General features: G+C 37.8%; 1 protein-coding gene across 2 annotated transcripts in view; it reads left to right on the forward strand.

The window, feature by feature from the left end:
• Positions 1 to 15551, forward strand: part of KCNMB2 (potassium calcium-activated channel subfamily M regulatory beta subunit 2) — a 234124-nt gene extending 218573 nt beyond the window's left edge. For both annotated transcript variants that reach the window (XM_032875384.1, XM_032875383.1), the window contains exons 4-5: positions 978 to 1173; positions 14886 to 15551. In XM_032875384.1, coding sequence (XP_032731275.1) covers positions 978 to 1173; positions 14886 to 15170 — 481 coding nt within the window. In that variant the 3' untranslated portion in view covers positions 15171 to 15551. The remainder of the gene's footprint in view (positions 1 to 977; positions 1174 to 14885) is intronic.
• Positions 15552 to 25695: the final 10144 nt, after the last annotated feature.

The raw sequence follows: 25695 nt of genomic DNA on the forward strand, positions 1-25695 counted from the left end.
TAAAACTTTGATTGCTAATGTGTCACTTCTTAATCACAAATATTATCCTTGATTATAAAATTATAAGCATTTTGGAATGAAAAACTAACCAATGAGCAGCCGGAGGTTTGTTTGTTTTTTTCTTTTTTTAATCTTTCTAATAGAGGTTCCCAGGGCACTGATGTGAACCCATTATCTCCACAAAAGGGCCTCCTTGCCACTGTGTGCAAAGGGAGGCAACACAGTACCATGGAATGAGCTTAAGTCTTAGAAACATACAGGAGTAGGTAGAATCACCATTTCCATTACTTACTAGCTGTGTGCCTTTACATGTTTCCTGATTTCTCTGGCCCTCACGTTTTAAAAAAAAAAAAATTTACACCCAACTTACAAAGTTTTGGAAATGTATATAAAGCACCAATTAGGGTAAAGACAGATGCCACAAGTGATTGCTTTTGGTACAATAAAAGGATGGAGTTATATTTTCTCCTTTATTAGAAAGACTATGAAGAAATAAATCACAGTCCTTCTGTCTATCAAGTTAGAAGTCAAGCCCCTCCAGCCCTCTACCATCTTCCCTCCCCTTCTCCTTTACACCTTCACTGCCTACAAACTGGGCAGACATTGCAAGTGAGGCCTGGAAGCTGCTTACAAGGTAGAACTCAGGGTGATTATAGGCTGGGATATAAAAGATGCCTTATGCTACCAGCAAATGTGAGAAGGAAGTAAAAACCTAACTTAAAGCAAGCATTGGACATTAAAGTATGTCTGACAGAAGTCACTGGAAAAGTTTTCAGGTGCCAGGCAAAATTTATCCATGTTTATATTATAGTTTGCCTAAAGCTGTTCTATTTAAGGCATAAATGCTAACAAATAGATTGTATGATAGATTTGGAAAAGATTCTTCAGGTTAAGGAACCAACAGATGATCCCTTCTGATAGACACCTTCCTGGTTCTTAGTATCTGGGTCTGTGTTTCCTCTCCCCTCCCTCTGCAGCGTGTGGACTGAAGAGTCTCAATGCACCTTGGTGAATGCGTCCATCACAGAAACCTTTAATTGCTCCTTCAGCTGTGGTCCAGACTGCTGGAAACTCTCTCAGTACCCCTGCCTCCAGGTGTATGTTAACCTGACTTCTTCTGGTGAAAAGCTCCTTCTCTACCACACGGAAGAGACCATGAAAATCAATCAGAAGGTAGGGTGTGCAGCAAGAGTATTCATGGCAGTATTCATAGAGTATTCATAGAGTATTCATAGCACACTGCATTTCGGTCACCCCCACAGAGCACCCAAGCTCAGCCCATCTCCCTCTGAACTTCCCCTGTGCCAGCATTTCAAAGGAAAATACCATTAGGAAGCAGGCCCTGCTTCACCCATTCACAGAACTATTTGACTCTTGCCTGGGAGACATTTATCTCCTGTGCATGTTGCAGACAAATCATTCCCTCATTTCGTGGTAGTGCAGATTTATCCTTTACTTTCATCTAGAAGAGTAAACACCCTATCATTCATATACAAATAGACTGAGTCTTTCAAAGCAAATGTGCAGCTTAGCCCAAGTCATACAAGCCAAAACCAAACAAACAAGCAAACAAAAAAACAAATATTCATCGTATACCTGAGAGCACCAGAGTAAAACTATATTTTCCTTTCCCATAGTCACTGTCACTTAGTTCTGTGGTCTTGGGGATGTAACTTCATCTCTCTGAGCTTCAGCTTCCTTTTCTCCTAACATCTTTGCAAGGTCATTCTGAGGATCAGGACTGTGTATGTAAGGTGTGGAGCAGACCACAGTGCCTGGCACAGGTCATGGTCATAGTGTGTGTGTGTGTCTGTGTTTCTTTTTTGATATAAGTTATATTCATAGAGGCTGAATTTTCCAGCACTGATATATTCAAATCCACTGGGTGGATGCTCAATTAATGTGTATTGTATGAAAGCTGTATATAACCCTTGCATTTATAAGGTCTGGGATCACCAGTAAGTGCCAACAGAACCAACCTGCCATTATCAGTTTTAAGTTAAATGTATTGAGCTTTCAGTTCATGGTAGCAATTTAGATATGCCAAGAGAACCTGACGCTACTCTCCATTAGGACAACTGGCTCTCATTGCTAAGATACAACCCTCATGAACCCCACTCTTTCTTGGAAAAATGAATTTCATCACAATTATCAGCACCTAAATGATACATATTATATGTATTGAAAAAAATGCCATGTTTTGGAAATTAGATGATAGAGCATAAGATTTGCTTTGTCATATATTGACACAAAATAAGAAAATCCACTTTGCCTTTTGGTCACGATAACTTAAAAGAATCCTTGAAGGTATCACTGAGGACTGAACGTAATGAATATTTCAGAGACTGTCATTTGAAAATGTCTGTTCTGATTTCCTTTCGTTTGTGACAGCCACAAATAATACCAATCCTAACCCTGTTCTGCAAATATATAAAGCTGAACTCTCCCACAAGTGTTTGTTTTTCAAGATCTTCCCTCAAGTCAGATCTTTAAATCAAAGCTGACCTGTAATGGTGAATGCCTATAAAACTCTCAGATCTCCTTGGAACTGGAAATTGACCAAAGTTGGAAAGGCATCCAAAAGTAGAACAAATTTCCATTTCCTCATTTTGATATTTTATTACACAGCCCTGTGAATGCATTATTTAGGCTATAAACAGGGAGTGAACCTACCACAGAAAGGCTCAGTTAAAAATTTAGGACCAGTATCTGTTTGCTGTCAGCACGATACTAGGTCATTGTTTGGTTTATTTGCCCCCGACCTTATTTTTAACTGTGAATTATAACACATATACAGAAACATGCAAGAAAGGAAAGAGGGTACAGTGCAAGCATTTATTACAGAGATCACCATGAGGGTAGAGAAATAAAACATTTCCTGCAGCACAAAAATACCCCTCATGCCCCTAAAATAACTATAGGCTTTGTATCCTGCCAGATACAACAACTATCCTGACAATACAGCAATTACTTTTTTTTTTTTGTATTTTTCTTTGCAGTGCTTTCACCTAAGCATATATCCTTAAACATTATTTAATTTTGCCTGGTTTTTAAACATTATGTAAATGGAATTATACAGAGTATTTCCCTTCGTGTCTGGCTTCTTTCACATAACACGGTTGTTAGAGCCATTCCACTTGGTGGTAGCTCACTCATTTTCATTATTGTATCTTATCTCATTATATGAATGTGCCAGTTTATTTATTCATGTTACTTTTGATGGACATTTTGAGTCATGTATAGTTTGGGGCTACTGCAAATAATTCTGCCATGAATACTCTTGCACAAAGGCTCTTGGTACACAAGCACACACACTTCTGTTGGGTAAAAGCTGGGAATGAAATCTCTAGATCACAGGGTACACCTATCTGAAAGTTTAGTAGATAACACCAAATGTTTCTCCAAACTCCCACCAACCCTGAAGATACGAGAGTTTTTATTGTTTCAGATCCTTACCAACACTTGGTAACATCTGTAATTGTAATTTTAGCTAAGGTAGTGATATTTCCTTGGGATTCTGATGACTGATGTTGCCAACTGCCTTTTCATTTCTTTATTGGCCATCTGGATAACCTCTTTTTTTTTTAAGATTTTATTTATTTATTTGACAGAGGGAGAAATCACAAGTAGGCAGAACAGTAGGCAGAGATTGGGGAAAGCAGGCTCCCTGCTGAGCAGAGAGTCTGATGCGGGACTCTATCCCAGAACCCTGAGATCATGACTTGAGCCGAAGGCAGAGGCTTAACCCACTGAGCCACACAGGAGCCCCTGAATATCCTCTTTTATACAATCTCTGTTCCATTCCCTTGTTCATTTTTCTATCAGATTGTTTCTTCTTCATGTTCATTGTAGGAATTTTAATATCTAGATACGAACTTCTGTTGGTTTTATGTGTTGCAAATATCTTCTCTCATTCTATGGCCTTTTCACTCCCTTAATGATGTCTTCGAAAGAAAGAACTTTCTAATTTCAATATCGTCAAATTTTGTCAATCTGTTTTTGCTGTTGTGGAAGTGGTGGTGGTTGTTTTGATGTTTGGGTTTTGGGGAGGGTTTTTGTTGTTGGTTTTTTAGGGGGGGTTATCTTTTTGTTTGTTTGGTTGGTTGGTTGGTTTGGTTTGTTTTCCTGGTATTTTGTTGTCCTGTTTAAAAGGTCTTTACTTGTCCTGAGTTCACAAAGTCACTCTCCTAAATTATCTTCTAGAAACATTATTATTTCTCCTTCCACATTTAGAATACGATCTCTTCACATTTAGAATACATTTAGAGTGGAATTGATTTTTACACAGGAGTCTGGCTTCTGGGTTTCTCTTTTTTTCTCATGTGGACAGCCATTTGCCCAAGTCCACTTATGAAAAGACAGCACTTTCTTCAGTGGATTATTTTTATAATCCCATCCATCCCCCTTTTTTTCTTGGAAGTTATCGGTTGCATTACTATTCTTGTAGGGTTTAGCCTAGATATTACAACTTGCAATCTTGACTACTTAAGGACATTAAATAAAACATCTTCACTCCTACTTACTATCTTCCCAACTTACATATTATTTCCATTTTATTCTATAGACACGCTAAGTTTATGCAGATATTATTACTTGAAGAATACATTCACTGGACATAAAATTCTAACTTGGCTGGTATTTTGTTCCTACACTCAGAAATATTCCATTGTTTTCTGGTGAGCATTATTACTATTTAAAAATTGGCTCTCAAGGGACACCTGGATGGCTCAGTCAGTTAAGTTGCAGCATCCAGCTCAGGTCATGATCCCAGGGTCCTGGAATTGAGTTCCACATCGTGCTCCTTGCTCAGCAGGGAGCCTGCTTCTGTCTCCACCTCTGCCTGCCACTCTGTCTGCTTGTGAGCTATCTCTCTGATAAATAAATAGATACATAGATAGGTAGATAGATAAATGAAATCTTTAAAAAAAAATAAAAATTGGCTCTCAGTCTAATTGCTGCTTCTTTGAAGCTAATCTTGGTTTATTTAAAAGATGAGTTGATTTTGTTTTCCACAGTTTAACTGTTATATGGCAGAGTATGCCTTTACCTATTTGTCTGCTTAGCGTTCCCTGAGCTTCCTTCACTGTTTCTTGATGCTCTTCATCAATTTTGGAAAGTTCTCAGTCAATATTTCATCAAATATGTCTCTGCCCCAATTCACTTATGTTTCTCCTTTTTGCACTCCAACTGGCCATATGCTAAGCTTTCTCTTTGTATCTCCTGTGTACTTACTTTCTCTCTTTTTAATCTCTCTGTGCTTCATTCTGCATTCTGACCTATCTTCTAATTTGTAATTCATTCTTCAGCTCTGACAAATCTACTGTTAAACCCACTCATTGCATTCTTAATTTCTCCTATTATATTGTTCATTTTGAGAATATCCATTGGAGTCTGTTTTGCCGTTTCTGGTTTTCTGAAATATCCTCATTTTTATCTTTTAAGTCCTTCAACATAAAAAATAAAATTATAGTAGGGGCGCCTGAGTGGCTCAGTGGGTTAAGCCTCTGCCTTTGGCTCAGGTCATGATCCCAGGGTCCTGGGATTGAGCCCCGCATCGGGCTCTCTGCTCAGCGGGGAGCCTGCTTCCCCCTCTCTCTCTGCCTGCCTCTCTGCCTACTTGTGATCTCTGTCTGTCAAATAAATAAAATCTTAAAAAAAAATTTTTAAATAATTAAAAAAAATAAAATTATAGTTATTTTAAAGTTTATCTTGAGGATTTCAATATCCAGAGCTGCTATGTGCCTATGCTATTTGATTTTCTTCTCCTGCTTTTTTTCATGTCTTGTAATATCTGGTAATTTTTCATCAGGTATCATATTTGCAAAATCATTTATAAGAATAATTTTAAGCCAAGGTGACATCATCATGTCATCTTTTCCAAAACATATTTCCATTTGCTTCTGCCAGGCTCCTGGGTGTATGGGCCATACATGATCACCTCATTCTGACTTCATAAACTTGAGATATACAAATCTGAACTCAAGTCCCTTTGAGGATATGTCTACTTCAGGTTGCCATTTTTCCTAGGATGCAGTCCTTAGGGTACCAACACAAAGTGAATGGAAGGTCATCAGACCCCCTACCTGATAGGCCTTCAGTGATGGGTCCTCCACCCAGCTCTGCAAGGCTGTCCAAAACGCCATTCAGTATTCTAGACTCTCAGCCCCCTTCTAGAATCAGCATATACTCTCAAGGAAAAGGTAACACCAAAAGTGGCTCACATTCCTGGCCTGAAGCTCTTCACACCTGGATAGTTGTCCTCTGCCTTTAAGCAGAAATATATGTAATTAGTCAATCAGAGAAAGACAACTATCATATGGTTTCACTCATATGCAGAACATAAGAAACAGGGCCAAGGATCCTAGGGGAAGAGAGGAAAAACTGAATGTGAAGTCATCAGAGAGGGAGAAAAACCATGAGAGACTCTTAACTATAGGAAGCAAAGGGTTGCCAGAGGGGAGGTGGGTGGGAGGATGGGGTAATTGGGTGATGGCCATTAAGGAAGGCACATGATGCAATGAGCATTGGGTGTTATACACAACTGACGGATTGTTGAACGCTACATCTAAAACTAGTGATAGCTATAGGTTGACTAATTGAATTTAAATTTAAAAAAAGAAAAAGAAAAAAGAAATATATATATTGAAACTTCAGTTACCTCTATATCTGAAGGTTATTAAACCACAATTTTCATGCAATATGAGGAATATTTAGAATATTCCTGGGGAAAACATAAAAACAATCTCTGTATGGATCTTTCTTTCCTGTTATCCTCTCCCTAGCTCACTAAAAATAGGTCTTCCCCAGAGTTACCAAGAAATGGGCAGAATTTTACTGACACACATAAGGCATTACTGACCCTGTTTGATCTGAGAAAACAGGAGGCAAAGAATATCAGTCAAGCTGCATGTATCTTTGTAGAAAATAGCCAAAAGAATTTTATTTTTAAATTTTCACACTCTCTCGTATACTTTCTTTTTTAGCCTTTAAACCCAGTGCCCACCTTCTTGTCAACATTACAGTTGGAGCTGCTTAAGCTGATAAGCTGGCATGCTCTTGTAGAGCAATTGGCTGACTGTTCCAGGAAGCTGCAAGTGGGCTCCAGGGCCCCTGCCTCTCAGGGCCATAAGGCCATCAGAGGAATCATGAACAGTGGCGATTATTAATTCACTATGGTTGTGAAATTCTTCAATGCTGATCTCCTTTTGGTAGTTTAAAACCTATTCTGCCTACCAGGATTCTCTAAACATGACTATCCAGTATGGAGGGGAGGGAGTTGAGGGGATGGTTGAGCCTGGTGGTGGGTATTAAGGAGGGCACATATTGCATGGAGCACTGGGTGTGGTGCATAAACAATGAATCTTGGAACATGAAAAAAATTAAATTAATTGTTAAAAAAAAAAGAACAGAGTTTCTAAAACAAGAAAATATATCCTTGCAAGGGATTCTGAACCCAATTACAGTGTGTGGGGGGCAGGAGGAGGGGGTGTTTCTCACACCATCAAGCAATTCTCCAAAACCAGCTGGGTGTCCTACAATTCTACTCAAATCTGATGCTATCTACCCAAAGATAGCATTAGATTGTATAAACTAAGAGTTCTGTCCCACAAGATTACCCCACCTGAGTTCAGAGGCCAGTCACAAGCCCTGTTTATCAGAGCTTCCAACAACCTCCTACTTAAGCTCTATTAATTTGCTAGAGTAGCTCACAAACTCAGAGACACATTTTGATTATTAGAGTCCCAGCTTATTTTAAAATGACAGAACTCAGCCAGATGGAAGAGCCATATAGGGCTAAATAAAAGGAAGGGCCCTCTTCAAGCATGCTACTTTCCCCAAATCTCCCTGCATTCACCAACCTGGAAACTCTCCTAACCCTGTCCTTTGGGGTTTTATGGAGGTTACCATATATAGGCATGATTGATTAAACCATTAGCCTTTGGCAATTGATGCAGTCTCCAGCCCTTCTAACAGGAGGTCAGGGATTAAGACTGAAAGTTCTAACCCTCTAATCACATGGGTGGTTCTCCTGGCAGCCAGCCCCATCCTTAAATGTGGTCCCAAGTAACCTTATTCACCTAACAAAAGGTATCTTTATAGCTCTTATCACTTAGGAAATTTCAAGGGTTTTAGGTGCTCTGTTCCAGAAATAGGCACAAAAAAACAAATATCACATCCAATCTTTGGTATGTGGGATAGTACCATATTATATTATATTTTATCGATAATTGTCATAGGGAAGATAGCTAATTTTGGAGGAGAGTAAGTTCTATAAATCAGCCAATTATTTGCAACTTCAAACTCACCACCATTCCTTTCATCACCCATTCGGAAGCCTACTGCGTTGCCTAAATGCAGAAAATATACATATCTAGACCAGGCTTTCTCAACCTCAGCATTACCAGTATTTTGGGTGGGATAATTCTTTGTTTTATGAGGGTGGGCTCTGCCCTGTACAATGTAGGATATCTAGCAGCATCCCTGGCCTCTACCCACTAAATGTCTAGCATCATCCTCCCTTCAACTGAGACAACTAAAAATGTCTCCAGACAGTGGCCAGTGGCAGAACCACTGCTCTAGATTTTACTTAGCTTTGAGTTTGGATGCTGTGAGATTCCCAAATCCTGCAAAGCTTGGAAGCACATAATTCCTCTGCATTGCATTGGTAAGGTAAGGGTAAAAGGGAAGAAATGAAAGAGAAGTTGAAAATCTAGATAAGAAATAAAAGGATCAAACATTTATCAAGTGTCTGCTATATACTGTGTCCCCAGAATTCTGGTAAGAACTTCGTAAAAATCATCTCATTTGATCCTGACTAAAACCACATTCCTAAAATTATAGCCATATTTCATCAAGAGTTTGCAGCCTGCCAGGCATTGTATTAAATATTTTACATGAACTTATTTAATTACAGCAGCAACCCCACACACTAGGTATCATTATCATCTCCACTTTTTGCAATAATGTAACTAAGCTCAGAAAATGAAATAATTTTCCCAAAGTCACACATTCACTAACTAATTAGGTCTGAATAAAAATCTAAGTCTCTTCACCTCATCCTGCTATCTCTTAAAGAGAAAAACATTAGAGCGTCTCTTAAGACGATGAAAAATCTAATTCTATGAAATATTTATCCTCAGATGGCATATTTTAGTGAACAGGTGAGAATTCATCCCATTCCATCATATCCCAATAGCTGCTTAGGATCAAAAGGCCATTGTACATGGAACAGAATTATCTGTGATCCATAAGGAAGTCAAGGTTGTGTATTCAGCATGAGTTTACACAGAATAGATATTAAACAGACAGAAGAGTACCCTCAAAGAGGGGGATGGGGGGGAGCATGCCTGGAAATGTGACATATGAAATCCCCATAATTAGCACTCTAAGTTGAAGGGTATCTATTAGACATTTGCTGAAACTATCTATGGACCAGAGATGCAGAAATACTTTTATGATTGACAAAGTTTAGTCATTGCTCACCAAAACTAAATTCTGGGACAGCCCACGGCACCTTTGTGCAGAAGTGAAAGGAAGAGTGTGCCCCCAAAGAAGTTTGCTAAGCATCAAGAAGAATAGCATGGAGAAGAAATCTGCTTCTTTGTCATTGCTGAGAAAGAGTGCCATGGCAAAGGGCAATGTCAGACAAGTTATGTGACTTACTCCAGGCCTAATTTGATATATCATGAACCAGAAAGGGGCGGCCTCTGTGGTTTAGCCATCTGGGTATTGACGGATCTCAAGGCTCCAGATGGCTTCCATTTAGTGCTTGCATTTAGTAAGTAGATTTACTAGGTCCTTTTAACTTCTTCTCTACTCCAAATCAAGCAGAAATATTGTAACAAAGGTGAAAGCTCTGGGAAACACAGGAAAAAAAAAAAAGGCATGTCTCTTGGGAGGTACCTGTGTCTCATACTGAAAGAAATGCTAGTGCATAGCAGAGTGTAAATTGTTTTCCTTTCCACTCCTAAACATTTCAAAAGGTCCCACTTGCCAAAGTCAAATAGACACTAGAAGTTCAAACTAACAAATCTAAACCAAATTTTGTGTGATTCATTTTGTTAGAAGTGATGATGAGGAACAAGAATCCTCAAAAGGGAAAGAAAGGGACATCTGAATTCGCATTCTCACCTCTTCTGTCCATTACGGTTACCCAAAAAACTGGAAAGTTCAAAATGCACATGTGAAGCAGAGTAACCCAAGGCTTCCAGCTGCTGATCTCTACACTCTCTGAACAGAGGAATCCCATCTTCTTCTCCAGCTCAGAGCACAGACCTTGACACATCACACACCAGACAGGCTTACCAAATATGTGCACAATATTCATTGTCTGAAGATGCTAGAAAGAGTTCCATCTGACTTTAGAATAAGAATATCTCTGTTTCACATGAGCAATATTTTTGTTTTTATCTCATGATCATGATGGGCTTAGGATCCCAAGGCTACTGACGAGTGCTGAGAGCAAATTTGTGGCCCACCTCTGCAAAGGATATATCTTTACTCAAAGCCTTTTTAGCTTCACTCCTGGTCCCATTGTACCACCCCATGATTGTTTTGTAATACCTTCCTGTCTCTTTCTAATGATCTGTCTTGTATTGTTTCTGTTTCTGATAGCTGTGTCTAGCGCGCTGCTTGGCACATTAAAGACACTCAACATTGATTGGATTTCATTAAATTTCTAAACCCTCTCTGAATATAAAACCCTTCTCTTTTTATAAAAGAACAAATGAAGAACAAATTCTTCCCTTGAGATGATGCTGAGAATTAATAGGTCCTTTCCTACCATCATTAAAAAAAGAGGCTGACCCGTGAGGTTATTCAGCCAAACCATCCCCATTCCCCTGCCTCCACTTCTCCCCACATCTTTTATTTTTAGGGTGAAGGCCTGTCACTATTTGCTTCACACACGCCTAGCAAAGCATGTCCAAGCAAAGCCCAACAGGTAGTTTCTCAAAACTTTGTCCATCATTTGAATAAAAATAACTCTATTTATGTGTAAGATTCTGGAAGTCAGGCTAAGAAAAGTTTCAGTCACTTTTTCAAAGAATTGTAGAAAAGATGCTATTGCTGCACCATCATTGCCATGAAAGGGGAACAAGAAAAGTTGCCACAAGCTGGGTTTCTTCAGCTGGGAGAGGAAAGGTCATACCCATGGGCCAGCTCTATGGTTTTCAATACGAAGGAGAATTTAAGGGATTTGGGAGAGCAATAAGGTTTATTAACAAAACTCCAGATTAAGAAAAGAGATGTGAAACTAAATCTTCCATTGAGTAGCTGCCTCAGAGATTTGCAAGGTTTCTATTTTCATATGTTAAAGCACCAAGAGAAGAATGGCCCGAGGTCATAGTAAAATATATACATATTACATATATGTATATATAATATATATATAAAATATTATATATTTATACTTTACATATAAAATATACTTTGATTAGTACTTAAGTGTCTTGTGTATATAAAATTAGTACTCATATGTTCCTTTATGTTATCTATCATGCAGAATCTAAAAATTAAATCTTTTTTATTCCACACCTCCCACTAAAAAAACACAATTTAAAATGCTGGGATTTTTATCTTTTCAGTCTACATTACATTTTCCAAGTAAGCATTGATAGTAAAGTTTCCATTTGTTGAAATGCACTCTGTGTATTCTAAACCAATCACAAAATCATCCACCAAGCGTGTGATAAAGTCATGATATCATTAAATCTTCACCCCAAATTCATACCAGCTTCGAGAACATACACATGGCTGTAGTTGGAACCATAGAAAAAGAAGCCTACAATCCTAGTGTAGGATTCAGCCAAATGTCAAATCTCCTGGGACACAAAAGCTAGGAACATAAGAGTCTCGAACAGGACTGCCACTGTGAACACCACATAACTAATAATTTTGCTGTACTTAGAGGTTTCAGAGTTTAGTATATGGCACTTGGTTAAGGCTTTAGGAGCTCATATGGACAATGTGATACTCCAATAATAAATATGTAAATGAAAATTTATTGAGGTTTTATGCATATTCATCATTTAGTCTTCACACAAACCCTGCCAGGAAGGTTCTGTTAACCCCTTTGTATAGTTAAAGAAGTTGACTCTGAGCAGCCAAGTCAATTGCCTATAGAAACACAGTAACCAGATCTACAGAACACAACTTGGGCTTATTATACTACCTCATGCATTCATAATGACAAAAGAAGGACCCACCAATAATAAAGTAAATGAATGACATATGGTAGAGTCAGTCCGATAATGTATGGAACATGCTTTATCTGGCCATTCCACATGTGAGACCCCGAAGGCTTGAAACTTTAATAAGCAGTATTAAACCTGTATAGCAACCTTGCTAGACAGTCTCAAAAGAACTTTATATCTCATTTTACTTGGAAGAATCTTACCTAATGACAGAATTATTGTCATTTGACTGATAAACTTTCTTTAAAAAAATGTAAAAGCCAGATCAATTCACAAGAGCATAAGAAAAGAAAAAACTCCATTTTTAATGGAATTCCATTTTTGAGATCATTTCAATAACTTAGTACTGTTAACCATGGAAACTACTACTATAAACTGTTTTGGCACAAAAATATACAGAAGACTGATGCATTTGTAATCTAAATTTGTTCTGTCTCAATTCAACCACAAATGGCTTGTCTGTGATTTTTGTAATGATTTGCTTCAGAAAATATTTTTAAGAACTATAAAGACTTGAAGAAGGTTTGAAGGAAAAAAAATAATCAAGGTAGATATCTCCATCCTGCCTTACACCCTTTTGATCCAAAGACATCCAACTGGTGGAAGATTTGTTTCATGGAGTCATAGGCTAATTTTATACTAGGTTGTAACTCACTGAGAAATTCTGCTTTTTTTGGAGATAATTTCAGACCCTTAATGTTGTGCTAGCTCCAGCTCTCTTCTGTACTCGTATTTATGAGTGTACTCACATTTATTCTTAGCTGATTAAATTTGAAGGTGTCAACCAGCCCTGCTATGAGAACATTATTTTAAGCATGCTCAATCCCCATTCTTAACTAAGTAAGAATCTTCCTGCTGTTTAGAGTCAAAGAATCCAATTATTACAGCACTATAAACAAAGCTAGGTGCCTGTGTGCCCACTAATACAGTCAGAGAAAAGAGTAAGTACTCCATTAGCAGAACTCATTCCATTTCTTTTATATTTTCTACCCATGAAACCTACAGGTCTCCAGGATCCTACCCCCAAAGCTTCCATCAATGTACCTCAAAGTTCAACAATAGCCCACCTCATTTGTGTTTCCACGTACAGTTCTGGGAGTTGTGTACTGCACAACCTTTGGGATACCAGTCACATGGTAAAAGTCATAGATATGCCAAAAAAAATTTAAAAATCTTGCCATTTGCAATGACATGGATGGAACTAGAGGGTATTATGCTGAGCGAAATAAGTCTATCAGAGAAAGACAATTATCACATGATCTCTCTGATATGAGGAATTTGAGAGGCAGAGTGGGGGGTCATGGAGGGTAGGGAGGGAAAAAATGAAACAAGATGGGATTGGGAGGGAGACAAACCATAAGCAATTCTTAATCTCACAAAACAAACAGGGTTGCTGGGGGCTGAGAGGGAAGGAAAGAGTGGCTGGGTGATGGACATTGGGGAGTGTATATGCTATGGTGAGTGCTGTGAAATGTGTAAGCCTGATGATTCATAGACCTGTACCCCTGGGGCAAATAATACATTATATATAAATAAATAAATAGTCATAGATGAGAATATTTGTAAGCATGATTTATAAATTGGTAACAGCAGTAAGAAATGTGGGTTTTTTTCATAATAATTTTTTTAAAAATCAGTTTTGTCACTGCCCATTTACAGATCAAGGAAAAAGGATCACAGAGATTTCATCTCCTTAAAGACTGCTTTTTAAATTAGGGAAAAAATGTATTCAAAAGTATTTGCAATAAATAATAAAAACTCAAAGTTCTTTCATTTCATTTGTATCTAGAAAAGAGAGGGCAGGGAAGGGAAAAAGGACAGGAAGAGGGAGCAGAGGTGAAAATATAAAGTGAGGTTGAGGAATCGGGGCAAGGCAGGGAAGGAAAAGAGATACAAAGGAAGAAATTCAAGGACCTAAGTACGTAGGAAGAAAGGAGAGTCATCTAGAAGAGATATAATGAGAAAGATAAGAGAGGTGAAAAGATCAAAGGAAAGATAGTGTAAAGTTTCAGATGAGTGATGGTTGAAGAGTAAACTCATTTGGTTCTGTTTCATCTTTCCTTGGTTTATGGAAAAAGTTTTTTTGTCACGCTAACTGGGCACAGTCAATTCATCACAGCTCTTTAACTATTCAATATCTCTACAAATTCCAGGATTCTTTTTCAGCAACTCACCACAGGTTATAGCTGTTTCCTTGACTACAGTAGCAATGTGACCAAGTGGACTTGGCTGAATAAATTAAGCCAAGCCAAAAAGAGAAGAATAAACTACTTTCCCTGAGAGACCTGGTAGCTTCTGATATTACGTGGACTACTATGGATAGACAAGACTGAAAGATTGACACTCTGATTCCATGTTAAAGTATGTTCAATAAGGAATAATTAAAACTCACCTTATTAGCTATGGTCAAAAGAATTCACTGGAGTCATCAAATTCTAATCAACAATTAAACTATGTATGGGAGAATTATTTAGGTACATATGGGTCAGACACCTACAAATTTTGTTGTTGTTTTTTTTTTTACTGTGTGAGGTCTTAGGGTTTCTGGAGACACTGGTTTGAATATAAGAAGAATAAATATCATGGTTATTTTACAGATCATTAAGTTGACCTCAATATCCCATCTTTTCCTAGTACCAGATATACACAGAGAAAGTATCTTCTGGTAACAGTTTATCTCATTTTCCACAGTGCTCCTATATACCTAAGTGTGGAAAAAATTTTGAAGAATCCATGTCCCTGGTGAATGTCGTCATGGAAAACTTCAGGAAGTATCAACAATTCTCCTGCTATTCTGACCCAGAAGGAAACCAGAAGAGTGTCATCCTAACCAAACTCTACAGTTCCAATGTGCTGTTCCATTCACTGTTCTGGCCAACATGTATGATGGCTGGGGGCGTGGTAATCGTTGCCATGGTGAAACTCACACAGTACCTCTCCCTGCTCTGTGAGAGGATCCAACGGATCAATAGATAAAAGCAAAATGGATGAGATCATTTTCTTTAAAGCTCAAATACTGTTTTCTTTCATTCTTCACCAAAGAACCTTAAGTTTGTAATGTGCAGTCTGTTATGAGTTCCTTAATATATTCTTATACGTAGAGCAATAATGCAAAAGCTGTTCTATATGCAAACATGGTGTCTTTATTATTCAGGAGAAGAAATAACTGTTTTGTGTTGGTTAGTTGTTTTCATAATCTTCTTTTGATGCTGGAACTAGTACTTCCTTCTCTCGTTCTGCCAAAACAGGGCTCAGTTACTCATTTGCCAAGCTTTGTGGAGGAATGTAGATGATATCAACATGATAAAGTTTGTGTTCTCAATTGTCAGATTTCTTGAAGACATTTCTGCAATATTTTTCATCATTCATTGTTTACTAAAGCTGCAGCCAAAAATATTTTTTTCTTTTCTTACTCAAAACTGAGCCATGTAGCAAGTGAAGGGACCAGATTTCCTAACTAAAGGATGTTAAGCATTTTCCTTATATTTCTACCATATCACTGTAAAGAAGGGGGGAAATCCAGACAGTTACTTCTCTTTTATTATTTTCTATTCATACCTTTAGAATTTTTAACTGATTTCCAAAAGTAAGGTTTTCATTAACCAATTCTATAATCTCTTCCTGTGGTTTAAATAGAAAATGAACAGAGCCCTTTTCCATTTAAGACCCTGCTACTGTGTGAGGAGATAACACTTAACAAAGAGTTTCATTACCTGTGAATTGACTGAACGTTGAGTAAATGTACCATTGCCACCCAGGAAAGTCTATGTCATTAAGATATTTATATGAAAATCTTTATTTTATTTCAGTTGAACTGTTAGATGGTAAAATGAAGATCATACTTGCTGGTCGAGACCAGTGGCCTGATTTCAATGCATAAATCTATTGTGGCAAATTAACATATTGGAATGTTACTCTTTGGGAACTTATGTTTAAATTAATAAGTGTGTAGTCTCTCTTTCTGACAAGTGTTCCCCATTGGGATTTTAAAACTGTGTGCACAGAATTATTTGTCTCCTCTACATGTTTTATTTTTCTATTTACAATTCTCTTTTTTGTTGCCAGATTTTATACAGAGTAGACCTTTTTCCTAACACACACTTAAAATGAATAACAGATCTAAAGGAAGACTTTGTTCATATTTCCCTTTACTTATTGTGTTGGGGGTGGTGGATGTGGATGCAGAATGAGGGACTGGTTTTAAACAAGAACATTCCACCTTTTATTTAATATCAATATCAAAAGGAGAAGACAAACATCTATCTTTCTCATCTATATTTAAGTACCCTTTTATAACATAGTATCAAGGTTTTCTAGATATTGGGAAATTTTACAAAACATATTTGTGGAGTACATGGTGAAACTAATCCAATGAAGTGGAAAGTTTCTTGCAATATTGTAATTCATAGTTCGACTTCCCGTAAGCACAAAAATCTTAGCGTGTAATTGGGACTTCAAATGTTTTATTAAAATTTTAAAAAACAAAATCCATTACATCAGCATGATTTGAATACCTCTTACAGTCTAAGCTGACAAGCCCATGGTATTCCAAAATCTTATGAGTCACTACCTTTAAAAGTATTTAAAGAAATTATAAAGAAAGTTCCTTTAACACCCAAACACACAGAACTTTCAAACAGTATTTCTAATATTGTTTGAAAATATGATGGAAAACTTGATTCCTACTCTGCTTTAAAAACATAATTCTGATGTGATTTCAGAATGTGATTATGGAGGTGAAAATTTGTCATTTTTAATGTTCCTTGAGCCTCCCTGCAAGTAATCTGAAGATAAGGTTTTTTTCGTACTTATAATTAAAAATTCCCAACTGATGTTTCAGATAAGATTTAAGAACTCTCATAATAATGACACCAAGAAAAACATTAACTAGTGCCTTTCTGAATTCCAATAAAGCAAGAGCTTCTTTAAGTAATTTAAATGTACACACAATTAAATGCTCATTATTAAAAGAGAATAAAGTGGGTTAATAATAATGTTTTAAATACATTGCACATGTTAACTAATTTAATCTTTATTTTAACCCTATTGAAGGGAGCACTATTATCTTCCCATTCTATAGAAGAGAATGTTGACGCCTAGAGATGTTAGGTAACTTCCCTAAGGTTACCCAGAAACCAAGATGGCAGAGAGCTGAGAAAATACCCATCTTGTAGTAACCATTTCTATGACTTTGGGGTATTTTAAAAAACACTGAGGAATGATAAATTTTAGAAAGGATTATAGGGGTGAAGAGTAAAGAAAAAAGACCACTGAACTAGAAGTCAAAGATGTCATTCAAGACATGGTGACTAGGTAACTTCAGGCTTCTCGATTAGTCTCTTGATTTCTTTGACTATAAGATTAGATTGTGAGGCCAGTTGACAACTGAGTTCCCTTTGAATGTTAACATTTCATCATAGGTATGTGAAAGGAGGAATGGATACCATTCCCCAACCTGCACAGCACAGGTCTGATCCTCAAATAAAATCTACTGGTATTAGTCCGTGGATTAAAAAGCACTCTCCCCACTAATGTTCCCCATAAGCCACATGCCCCTCCTTTAGGGCCCAAAACTTTATTTACACCTGCCTGAAGCAGAGCTCTGAGCCTTCACATTAAGCAACAAAGATGATATCCCTCACAGAGTATCTGTGCTTCCAAGCCACTTTCATTATCCAATTAGCATATCCCATCTAAAACTTTATTGATTCCAAATTCCCTGAGTTACAATTATATTAAAACCCAGAAAATGGTAAATACACCAATGATTACTTGCAAATAGCCATAATAAAAATATGATTCTATAGAAAGCTGACTGATTGTAATGATGGTGTAGGTGACCATAAAGTACCTCTGATGTAGGCCATGTGACATTTAGGGTTCCAGCATGTTACTCTTTTCTCATTGCTATAAATGACCAAAAGAGTGATTACGCATGGCATTTACATAACAAATATTATTTTCAATATGTCAAACCATAAACATCTTATCACATTTCAGTGGGCGAAAACATCTCGAGACTCTAATCATTTCCATTGACATTAGCAGAGAGATCTGTAAGACAGCAAAATATGGGCAACTGATTCCAGTGAGTTAAAACAATAATTTTAATGCAATGATTTGTCATTCACAAGCATAATTAAATTTCCTCCCCTCTCCTAACAAAAGACTGAAGTGAACAGTTGTTCAAGAAAGTAAGGGAATTTTTGTCCTGGTGGGGAAAAGGAGGTGATTAAAGGGTGGACACTGTTCCTTCTCTTCCCAACTTCTACTTCTTTCCTTTTCCCTTTGTAAAACATTCAGTAAGAACAATCTCACGGTTCTACAGTAACCATTCTAATGTATGTTCCACTTGGGAAGTTTGACTCAAGGAACAAACTTTCAGGTCTCTTCTGAAAAACCTGTCAGGGTGACCCACACAACAGAACGGAGCAAACAACTTTTAAGTTGCATCTGTTCCGCCCTTCCATATTTGCAGCAACTGTAAGGAATAATACGAAGTATACAACACTGCCTTCTCTCCTAAGAATGAGTTTGCAATCCACTAGATGGGTCAAGACGACACACATGAAGAAACAACAGAACAGTTAGGTCTCTAACCCATACCAGTGTTCATAATATCTACAGAGAGTTGATATGAGTCTTACCTGAGATGTATATGTAAAATGCCTAGCACTGTATATAGCATAAATAGATGCTTACAAGTGGCAATTATTACTAACAATAGAAAATTGTAGAAGTAGTATTAATAGTATTAGTAAAACCACTAGTAGTATATAGTCTCTTAGAGCTAGAAGAACTCTAAAATGTCATTTTGCCCAGAATCCACACCAATGCACAAATTCCTTCTACAACACCCTTAGAAGGGATCATCTAGCAATAGGGATAGTTACTACTTGAATCCTGCCAGCAGTGGGATAAGTTACCAGTTAATAAGAAAATGCTGGAAAGTTTTCCTGTTTATCAGTTTGAAATCTGCCTCCCTATAATATCTACCCACTAAATTCACACAAAATCAGATCAGTACTCTGTGTCACTAACTCATTCTATTAGTGCTATTTTATTTAAAAAAAAAAAAAAAACAGAGGAGGGAATTGTGACAGAGCAATTTTCATTTGTTTAGAATATGAAACCATGGCAAATCACACATTCAACCAGGATTATGACATATATGAAAATTTATAAATGATATCAACTTTAAAAGGTTAATGATAACCTATTAGAACCTAAACATTCATGAATGAATTAAATTGATGAGCTAACTTGACCCTCTGATGCCCACGTGAATTTTAATCCTGTACCACATCTCAAGTATGAATGGTAACACCATCTAAAGTTCTACATTATGGTTTTATTCAACTCTATGACCCCAGACTAAGTTGTCTAAGTAACCAGATTACTTAGGAGCATAGATATGTTCTCAACAAAACATTGCAACAATTATGCCATGAGTTTGTCTTGGCTAAGGTACCATTCTCCAGTGCAAGGTCGAGGAACTGGAAGGAAATGTCGATCTATGAACTCCAGTAGTGACTTTTTTAATTAAGTCTTTCATTTAGGTAGGAGGAGAAGTTGTTTTCTCAATATAATCACTAAACTAGAGCCTCCAGAACTGCCCTTTAGTCTGGTTCTTCCAAAACAAATATAATCCTCAAGATTTTGCAAGCTATAATATGACTTGTTACCAACATAGTGTGAGATGAGGACATGGAGAAGGCTCAAGATCCTCTACACAATCTCACCCCCTATTAGCACTATTAGCAGTACCAGAAATTGCTTTACATAGAAATCACAACTTCTCTTCATAAAAATCTCCTATCTCTCTCTCTCTCTGTGTGTGTGTGTGTGTGTGTGTGTGTGTGTGTGCTGCTCTCTTTCTTTCTGTCTCTGTCACTCTCTCTCTGCTGTTTTCTGTTGGTTGTATTCCTAATCTTCATAGACCAGCAAAGATGGTCTCATGTTCACAAAAATCCCTTGTGTTTATAATTGTGGAAGGAGAATAGGCCAGCATTTCTCTCAGTCCTCAAAAATGCCAACTCTCTCTGTATCACCTGTCATGACAGAGGCAAGGCATGTAATTTGCACCCCCATTGAGTGAGGAGCCAAGTAATTCTCCAAAGGAAAATGGGTTTGTGTTAAAGAAGAGAATAAGAGGTACTGAGCACGCAAAAACAACAGATGTCCACTATCTGCAAATTGGACAGACTCTTACCAAGTGCTTCTACCAACAGAGATTCTGGTTGAAGGAGAAAAAGCACTGCAGATATAAAGAGAAAAACTCATGGGACTAAGAGGGTAAAGGAGAGAAAGAACTAGTGCTCAGAATTTACTTTGCAATTTTTCTATTAGTTATTAATAAAATCTAAAAGAAAAAAAATTTCCGATTTTCATTCAATGGGAGATGTGGGGATATTTTGGTTTCAGCAAAGGACAAGAGGTTCCCTTAGAAACAACTGAGATCACAAGAAGAGGAAAGAGTTTATAGGCAACAAACTAATTTAAAAGAAGGGAGAGGATCATAAGTCATAAGAAAGGAGAGTGGGAATTATAAAATCTAATTAAAGAAACTATTGCTACTCCATCAGATACCAGAATTTCTCCATGCTTTTCTTAAGACCCTTGTTCTTTGGGCTGATAAATACCTATCTGGACTAGCACAGATTCAGTTGCCACATTTTCTGCTGATTTGGGAATAAATTCATTTAAGGACCCCATGAAGAGACCAAGGCTTGGATTCTTTCTACCACTAACATTTTCACACATTATAACATTTAAGAAAATGATTCTTAACAAGAAGAGAGAGAGTGCGAGAGAGATATAGAAAGAAGAAGAAGAAGGAGGAGGAGGAGAAAGGGAAGAAAAAGAGGAGGAGGAGGAAGAGGAAGAAGAGAAAGGGGACAGGGAAGGAGAAGAAGGAGAAAATTATTTCTTCTTGGACCATCCAATGAGAGATCTTGTCACAGAGACATTAACAGGAAACATTACTCACCACCTGCAATCTGACCTACCATCTGCAAAGCCATGGTGACTTCAACATCTAGACATTCATAGAATGCCCTCAACTTAGGTCTATCCAAATTCATCAGTCTTTTCCAGCTGGATAGTCACCAAAGCTTAGCCCTTTTATTTGCTGCATTAAAAATCCAGCAATATGTGAGGCAGCTGCAAACCCTGAACTTATGTTTTTCCGGTGGTAAGCAAACACAACAGCCATCCCTGTGTCCTCCTTGACAGGACTGTAGTATCATTTTGGAACAATTTACAGTGTTTGTGTCTAACTGAAAGTATTCAGCTGCTGTAGCTAACATCTAGTGATACTGGGAAGAAAGGACAAAGTCCAGACTGGGGAACTCATACTGCATGTAAAATATATCCTTCCTTTCAACAGTTGTGGCAAATACAGAATTCAGTGCCAATACTACACTGAGGTCCATCTCTAGAAAGTCATAATCAGCTGAGAAATTTCAGTTTTCCTAGAGAAAGGGAGTACTCTAAATGCAGTTCAGGCATTTGTCAACAGAATCTCAGGAAACAGGTCCAGCCCAGCCAGTGGAGGCCACTTGCCACAAACTGATTTTGAGCTAACACCATCAAAGATGCTTTCCAATTCTCAGTTTCTTTAAAAATGCCATACTGTGGCCGCATAAGCAACTCTTTAAATGCTAACCACCTTCCAAGTTAGCCTGGCAAACACCCAAGACTGTTTAAGACATTCTACTTGGTATGTTTGAAAAGCCACATGTCCAAATTATCCAATAGTGGAAATCAGCAAATGTTTCTGCTCTAAAGAGCGAGGCATTTTAATAGCCTCAGAAACTGTGAGCATTTACTGTGAAACTCAATTCAAAAAAAAAAAAAAAAGCCCATGCAAAACTGGAACAAAGAGGCCCTTCAGAAGACCAGTTAAGCCTGCAGTAGTTTACTTTACCTCAGGTATCAGTGTAGTCTGTGATCCCTGAACAGCACCCATTGGGAAAACTCTATGCCACCTTCCTCTGGTCGTTTCCCCCATTTCTACAGTTCTATTGTATGTAAAGCAGTAAGTTGACCCCAGCCCAACCTTGGCACCTGCAGGCATCTTAGCCCTGCTAGAAGGAGGAATTTTTCATTCAACTGCCTGTAGACCAGTCTGATGTTCTGCCTTTTACTTAGGAAGATGTACACCCCAAGAACTACAGGTGTCCATGACTTGGATCATGGAATGAACTGGCCCTGTGGTCTCCTTCCCATTGTCACCCCCTACACTTCAGCCATTTAATCAGTGGCCATCCCCAGTCTTCCAAATTCTTTCTCACCTCTGGGTCTTGGAGTGTACCATTTCCTGTGCCTGAGACTCCCTTCACTAATATCCCTTCTATCCACGCAGATAACTTATGTTCATCCTCTAAGACTTAGCTCAAACTTCATCTGTGCCAGTTGGCTATTTCTGAGCTCCCCAGGCCCAGGCCAGGTGCCTGCTTTCTCTGCTTCTACAACACCCTATTGCACTCCTCTATAAGAACACTTATCACCCACATTATTGTCTGATGCTCCTATAAGATTCCGGAAGGCATGGATTTATTTCATTCATCTCTGTTTTGTTTTGTTGTTATATTCTTATCATCTGATCCAGTACAACTCCTGGCCCACAGAAGGAGTTCAATAAATGTTATTTACATCAGTAAATGAATAACAGAATTGTTACTATAAAGTAGGCAAATTAAGTAGATTTCTCTCTATAGGAAGATCTTCCCAAATGACAAAATACCTGATAAGCAACCATTAGAGATCTGTTCCTTTTACCATAGATTTTGGTGGCCTGGCAGGAGAATTACAGATGACCCCAGATAATGCTGTCTTTCTCTATCAGTATGTCCTCAGCACCCTAGAACCATTCATGACACCAGAAACCTAAGACTAGGCCTACAGGGAAATAAAGAAGGTAAATTCTGATGAGAGGCAACTAGAGTCGTAAACTTATAGACTGAAATAATACCCAAGAAGGGGAAGGTAGTGTAAATAAGTGAGTAACCCACAGGTCTTGTCATCATTCGGACCTGAGTTTGAATCTTGGTTCTGCCACTCACTAGCTCTGAGACTTGGGGACATATTCTTAACTCACTTGTGCATCAGTTTCTTCATCTGGAAAACAGGAATAATAATATCCAAATCATAAGACTAAATGAGATATGAGACATGAGAGATAACATATTAAAATGCTTAGCAAAATGTCTGGCACATAATAAATGAAGAATGATAACAATCACTTATGACAATTAACAATAGAAGACGAAGACTGTTATTATTTTTGGTACTAAGCACTTGGAGTTTTGAGGCCAATGTACAAAGATGGATGTAGCACAGGCAGTAAAAGATGAGTAAGATGAGCTTCATCGATTCTACAGTTGTTTCTAGGACTGGCCCCAGCCTTTGCTCTACCAAACAAAATCTCATAACTAAGATCAGATCTAGGGAGATCTGAAAGCATCCCTATCAACAGAGGAATGTGGACAGGGAGTCAAGAGATTGATTTGAGATATTCTATCACAGGCTCTCCCCCCCTCCAGTTTCTTTGGAGGAAAAACCTCTGAAGGCAAGTTTTGTCCAATGCTCTTACCAAGTGGTAAGAGAAGGGACTCAGTCCCTATCAAACCTCATCTAGCCAGTGCATGAAATCCCAGAAATCTTTTTAAAAATAGAAGCACAAGAGGCTGAGGAAAGGAGCATCTAAATTGAGGGGCTCCACAGAACCACCAGTAAAAGAAACAAGGGATCAGGGAGTGATGCAGCAGAAGAGTAGAATGGGAATGTATACCCTTGAACCAGAGTCGTTAACACCAAACTTCCATTCGAGAGTGACAGATGCTGGATCCAAATTCTTGTTTCTTCTCTGAAAAGTCAAGAAAGTGGCAGTGATTAACCATGCACCTTATCCAAACATGTTGACATTTTTATGCACAGGATTACAGGGCACTTACTCTCACTTGAAAGTAAGAACATAAACAGCGGCTATCAACTCAGAAATGGAAAGGTTGTTTATCCCTTACTTTCTGTCTCCACTTTCCAGCAAACTGGAAAGAGTAAGAAGAAAATGACCCGATATATGGCTAATATCCTTACACTGGAAACAGTTTTATTCTCCCTAAAAAGGAAAAAACAGTTAGAGGTGGAATAGTTTCCACCCTCAAAAAAAAATCTTTGGATAATCAGGAGGTCTGGTGTTGGGAAAAGGAGCACAGTGCTTAAGAATCTACACACATGCACACACATGCTTCTGGGGGGGAAAGTAGCTTATTCAAGATTTTTATCAGTCAGGGCTTCTTGACATTTTCTTCCTGAGTGAGTCATTAACATAGAGTGGCTCTGTTCTGGCCCATTTTAAAGGGGAATAGAGAGAAGAAGACAGAAGTTTTCTAGAAACTGTCCCTTATAAGTTATAAATTAGTTATAACTTGATTTCTATCACAATTAAAACAAAAGAAACAAATTCTGGTGATTGAAGAAAAAGATCATGATGGTGATGTTTTTCTGCCAAAAACAAAATCAGTAAAATTGACTGGAAATTAGTTAAAACAGCAGAAAGCTGAAAAAACACGACAGAGGGTGCCCTGTCATAATCTGGGATCATTTTTTCTCATCATCACTTACCATATGCTCAAAGAGGTGGCAAAGCAAATTGTCAACCACAGCAAGAACATGACAAGCCCTCTCCTGCTCTCCACATCCGTGAACTCCTTCTTCAGTCTGTTCAACTGAGTGCGTACTACGGCTGCCCCAGGGATGTTGCAAGGGCTTGACTCACTTATATGTATGTGACATTGTCAGATTTTTTTCCCAAATAGGTAAGAAATGACACAAATACAGCATGCAATAAAATATGTCACAATGTGCACATAATATACATATAAAACCTCTCCTGCAATGTTTCCCATAGCTCAGTATCATCTTTCTAGCAAATAAGAGAAGGAAATAGATTTTTTTAAATCTTGGCAAAAAATAGCTGGTTGTGTTCTCTGTATTCAGAGGTAGCTCTATGTCAGGGTCTTTTCCTGACATGATTTACGGTAGTGTTTGGAGAGTGCTTTCCCCAGAGCATAAAAGGAAGAAGAGAAAAACCTCCGGAAGATTAGCTATAGGCATTTAAGATGTCCACTGAATAAATGTGAATTATTACAGCCTAAAACTTAATTCTATAGAGCTGGTTGGATGTTTAGCACATGGCCAAAAATAATGAAAAGGAAACACAACCACAGTGACAGGTGATGCAGGAATGAATGGACTGAGAAAAATGATCAAGCATAAGTCTAGCCTCCAAAAATGCACCTGCAAAACAAGCATTGCCTTGAAGGATAGGATTTGGTGTGATCTATGTGTGTATCTGACCATTATGTTAAGTGTCTCTCCAATTATCAGCAAACAAGTAAAAATGCAAAAAAGAACATTATATACCATGCTTAGACATACACTAGATTTCTACAATATAATAGAGACATATATCACATGAGGAAAGATATGATATTTT

Source organism: Lontra canadensis, unplaced genomic scaffold, assembly GCF_010015895.1.
Source record: "Lontra canadensis isolate GAN:19392208 unplaced genomic scaffold, GSC_riverotter_1.0 scaffold56, whole genome shotgun sequence".
Lineage (NCBI taxonomy): Eukaryota > Metazoa > Chordata > Mammalia > Carnivora > Mustelidae > Lontra > Lontra canadensis.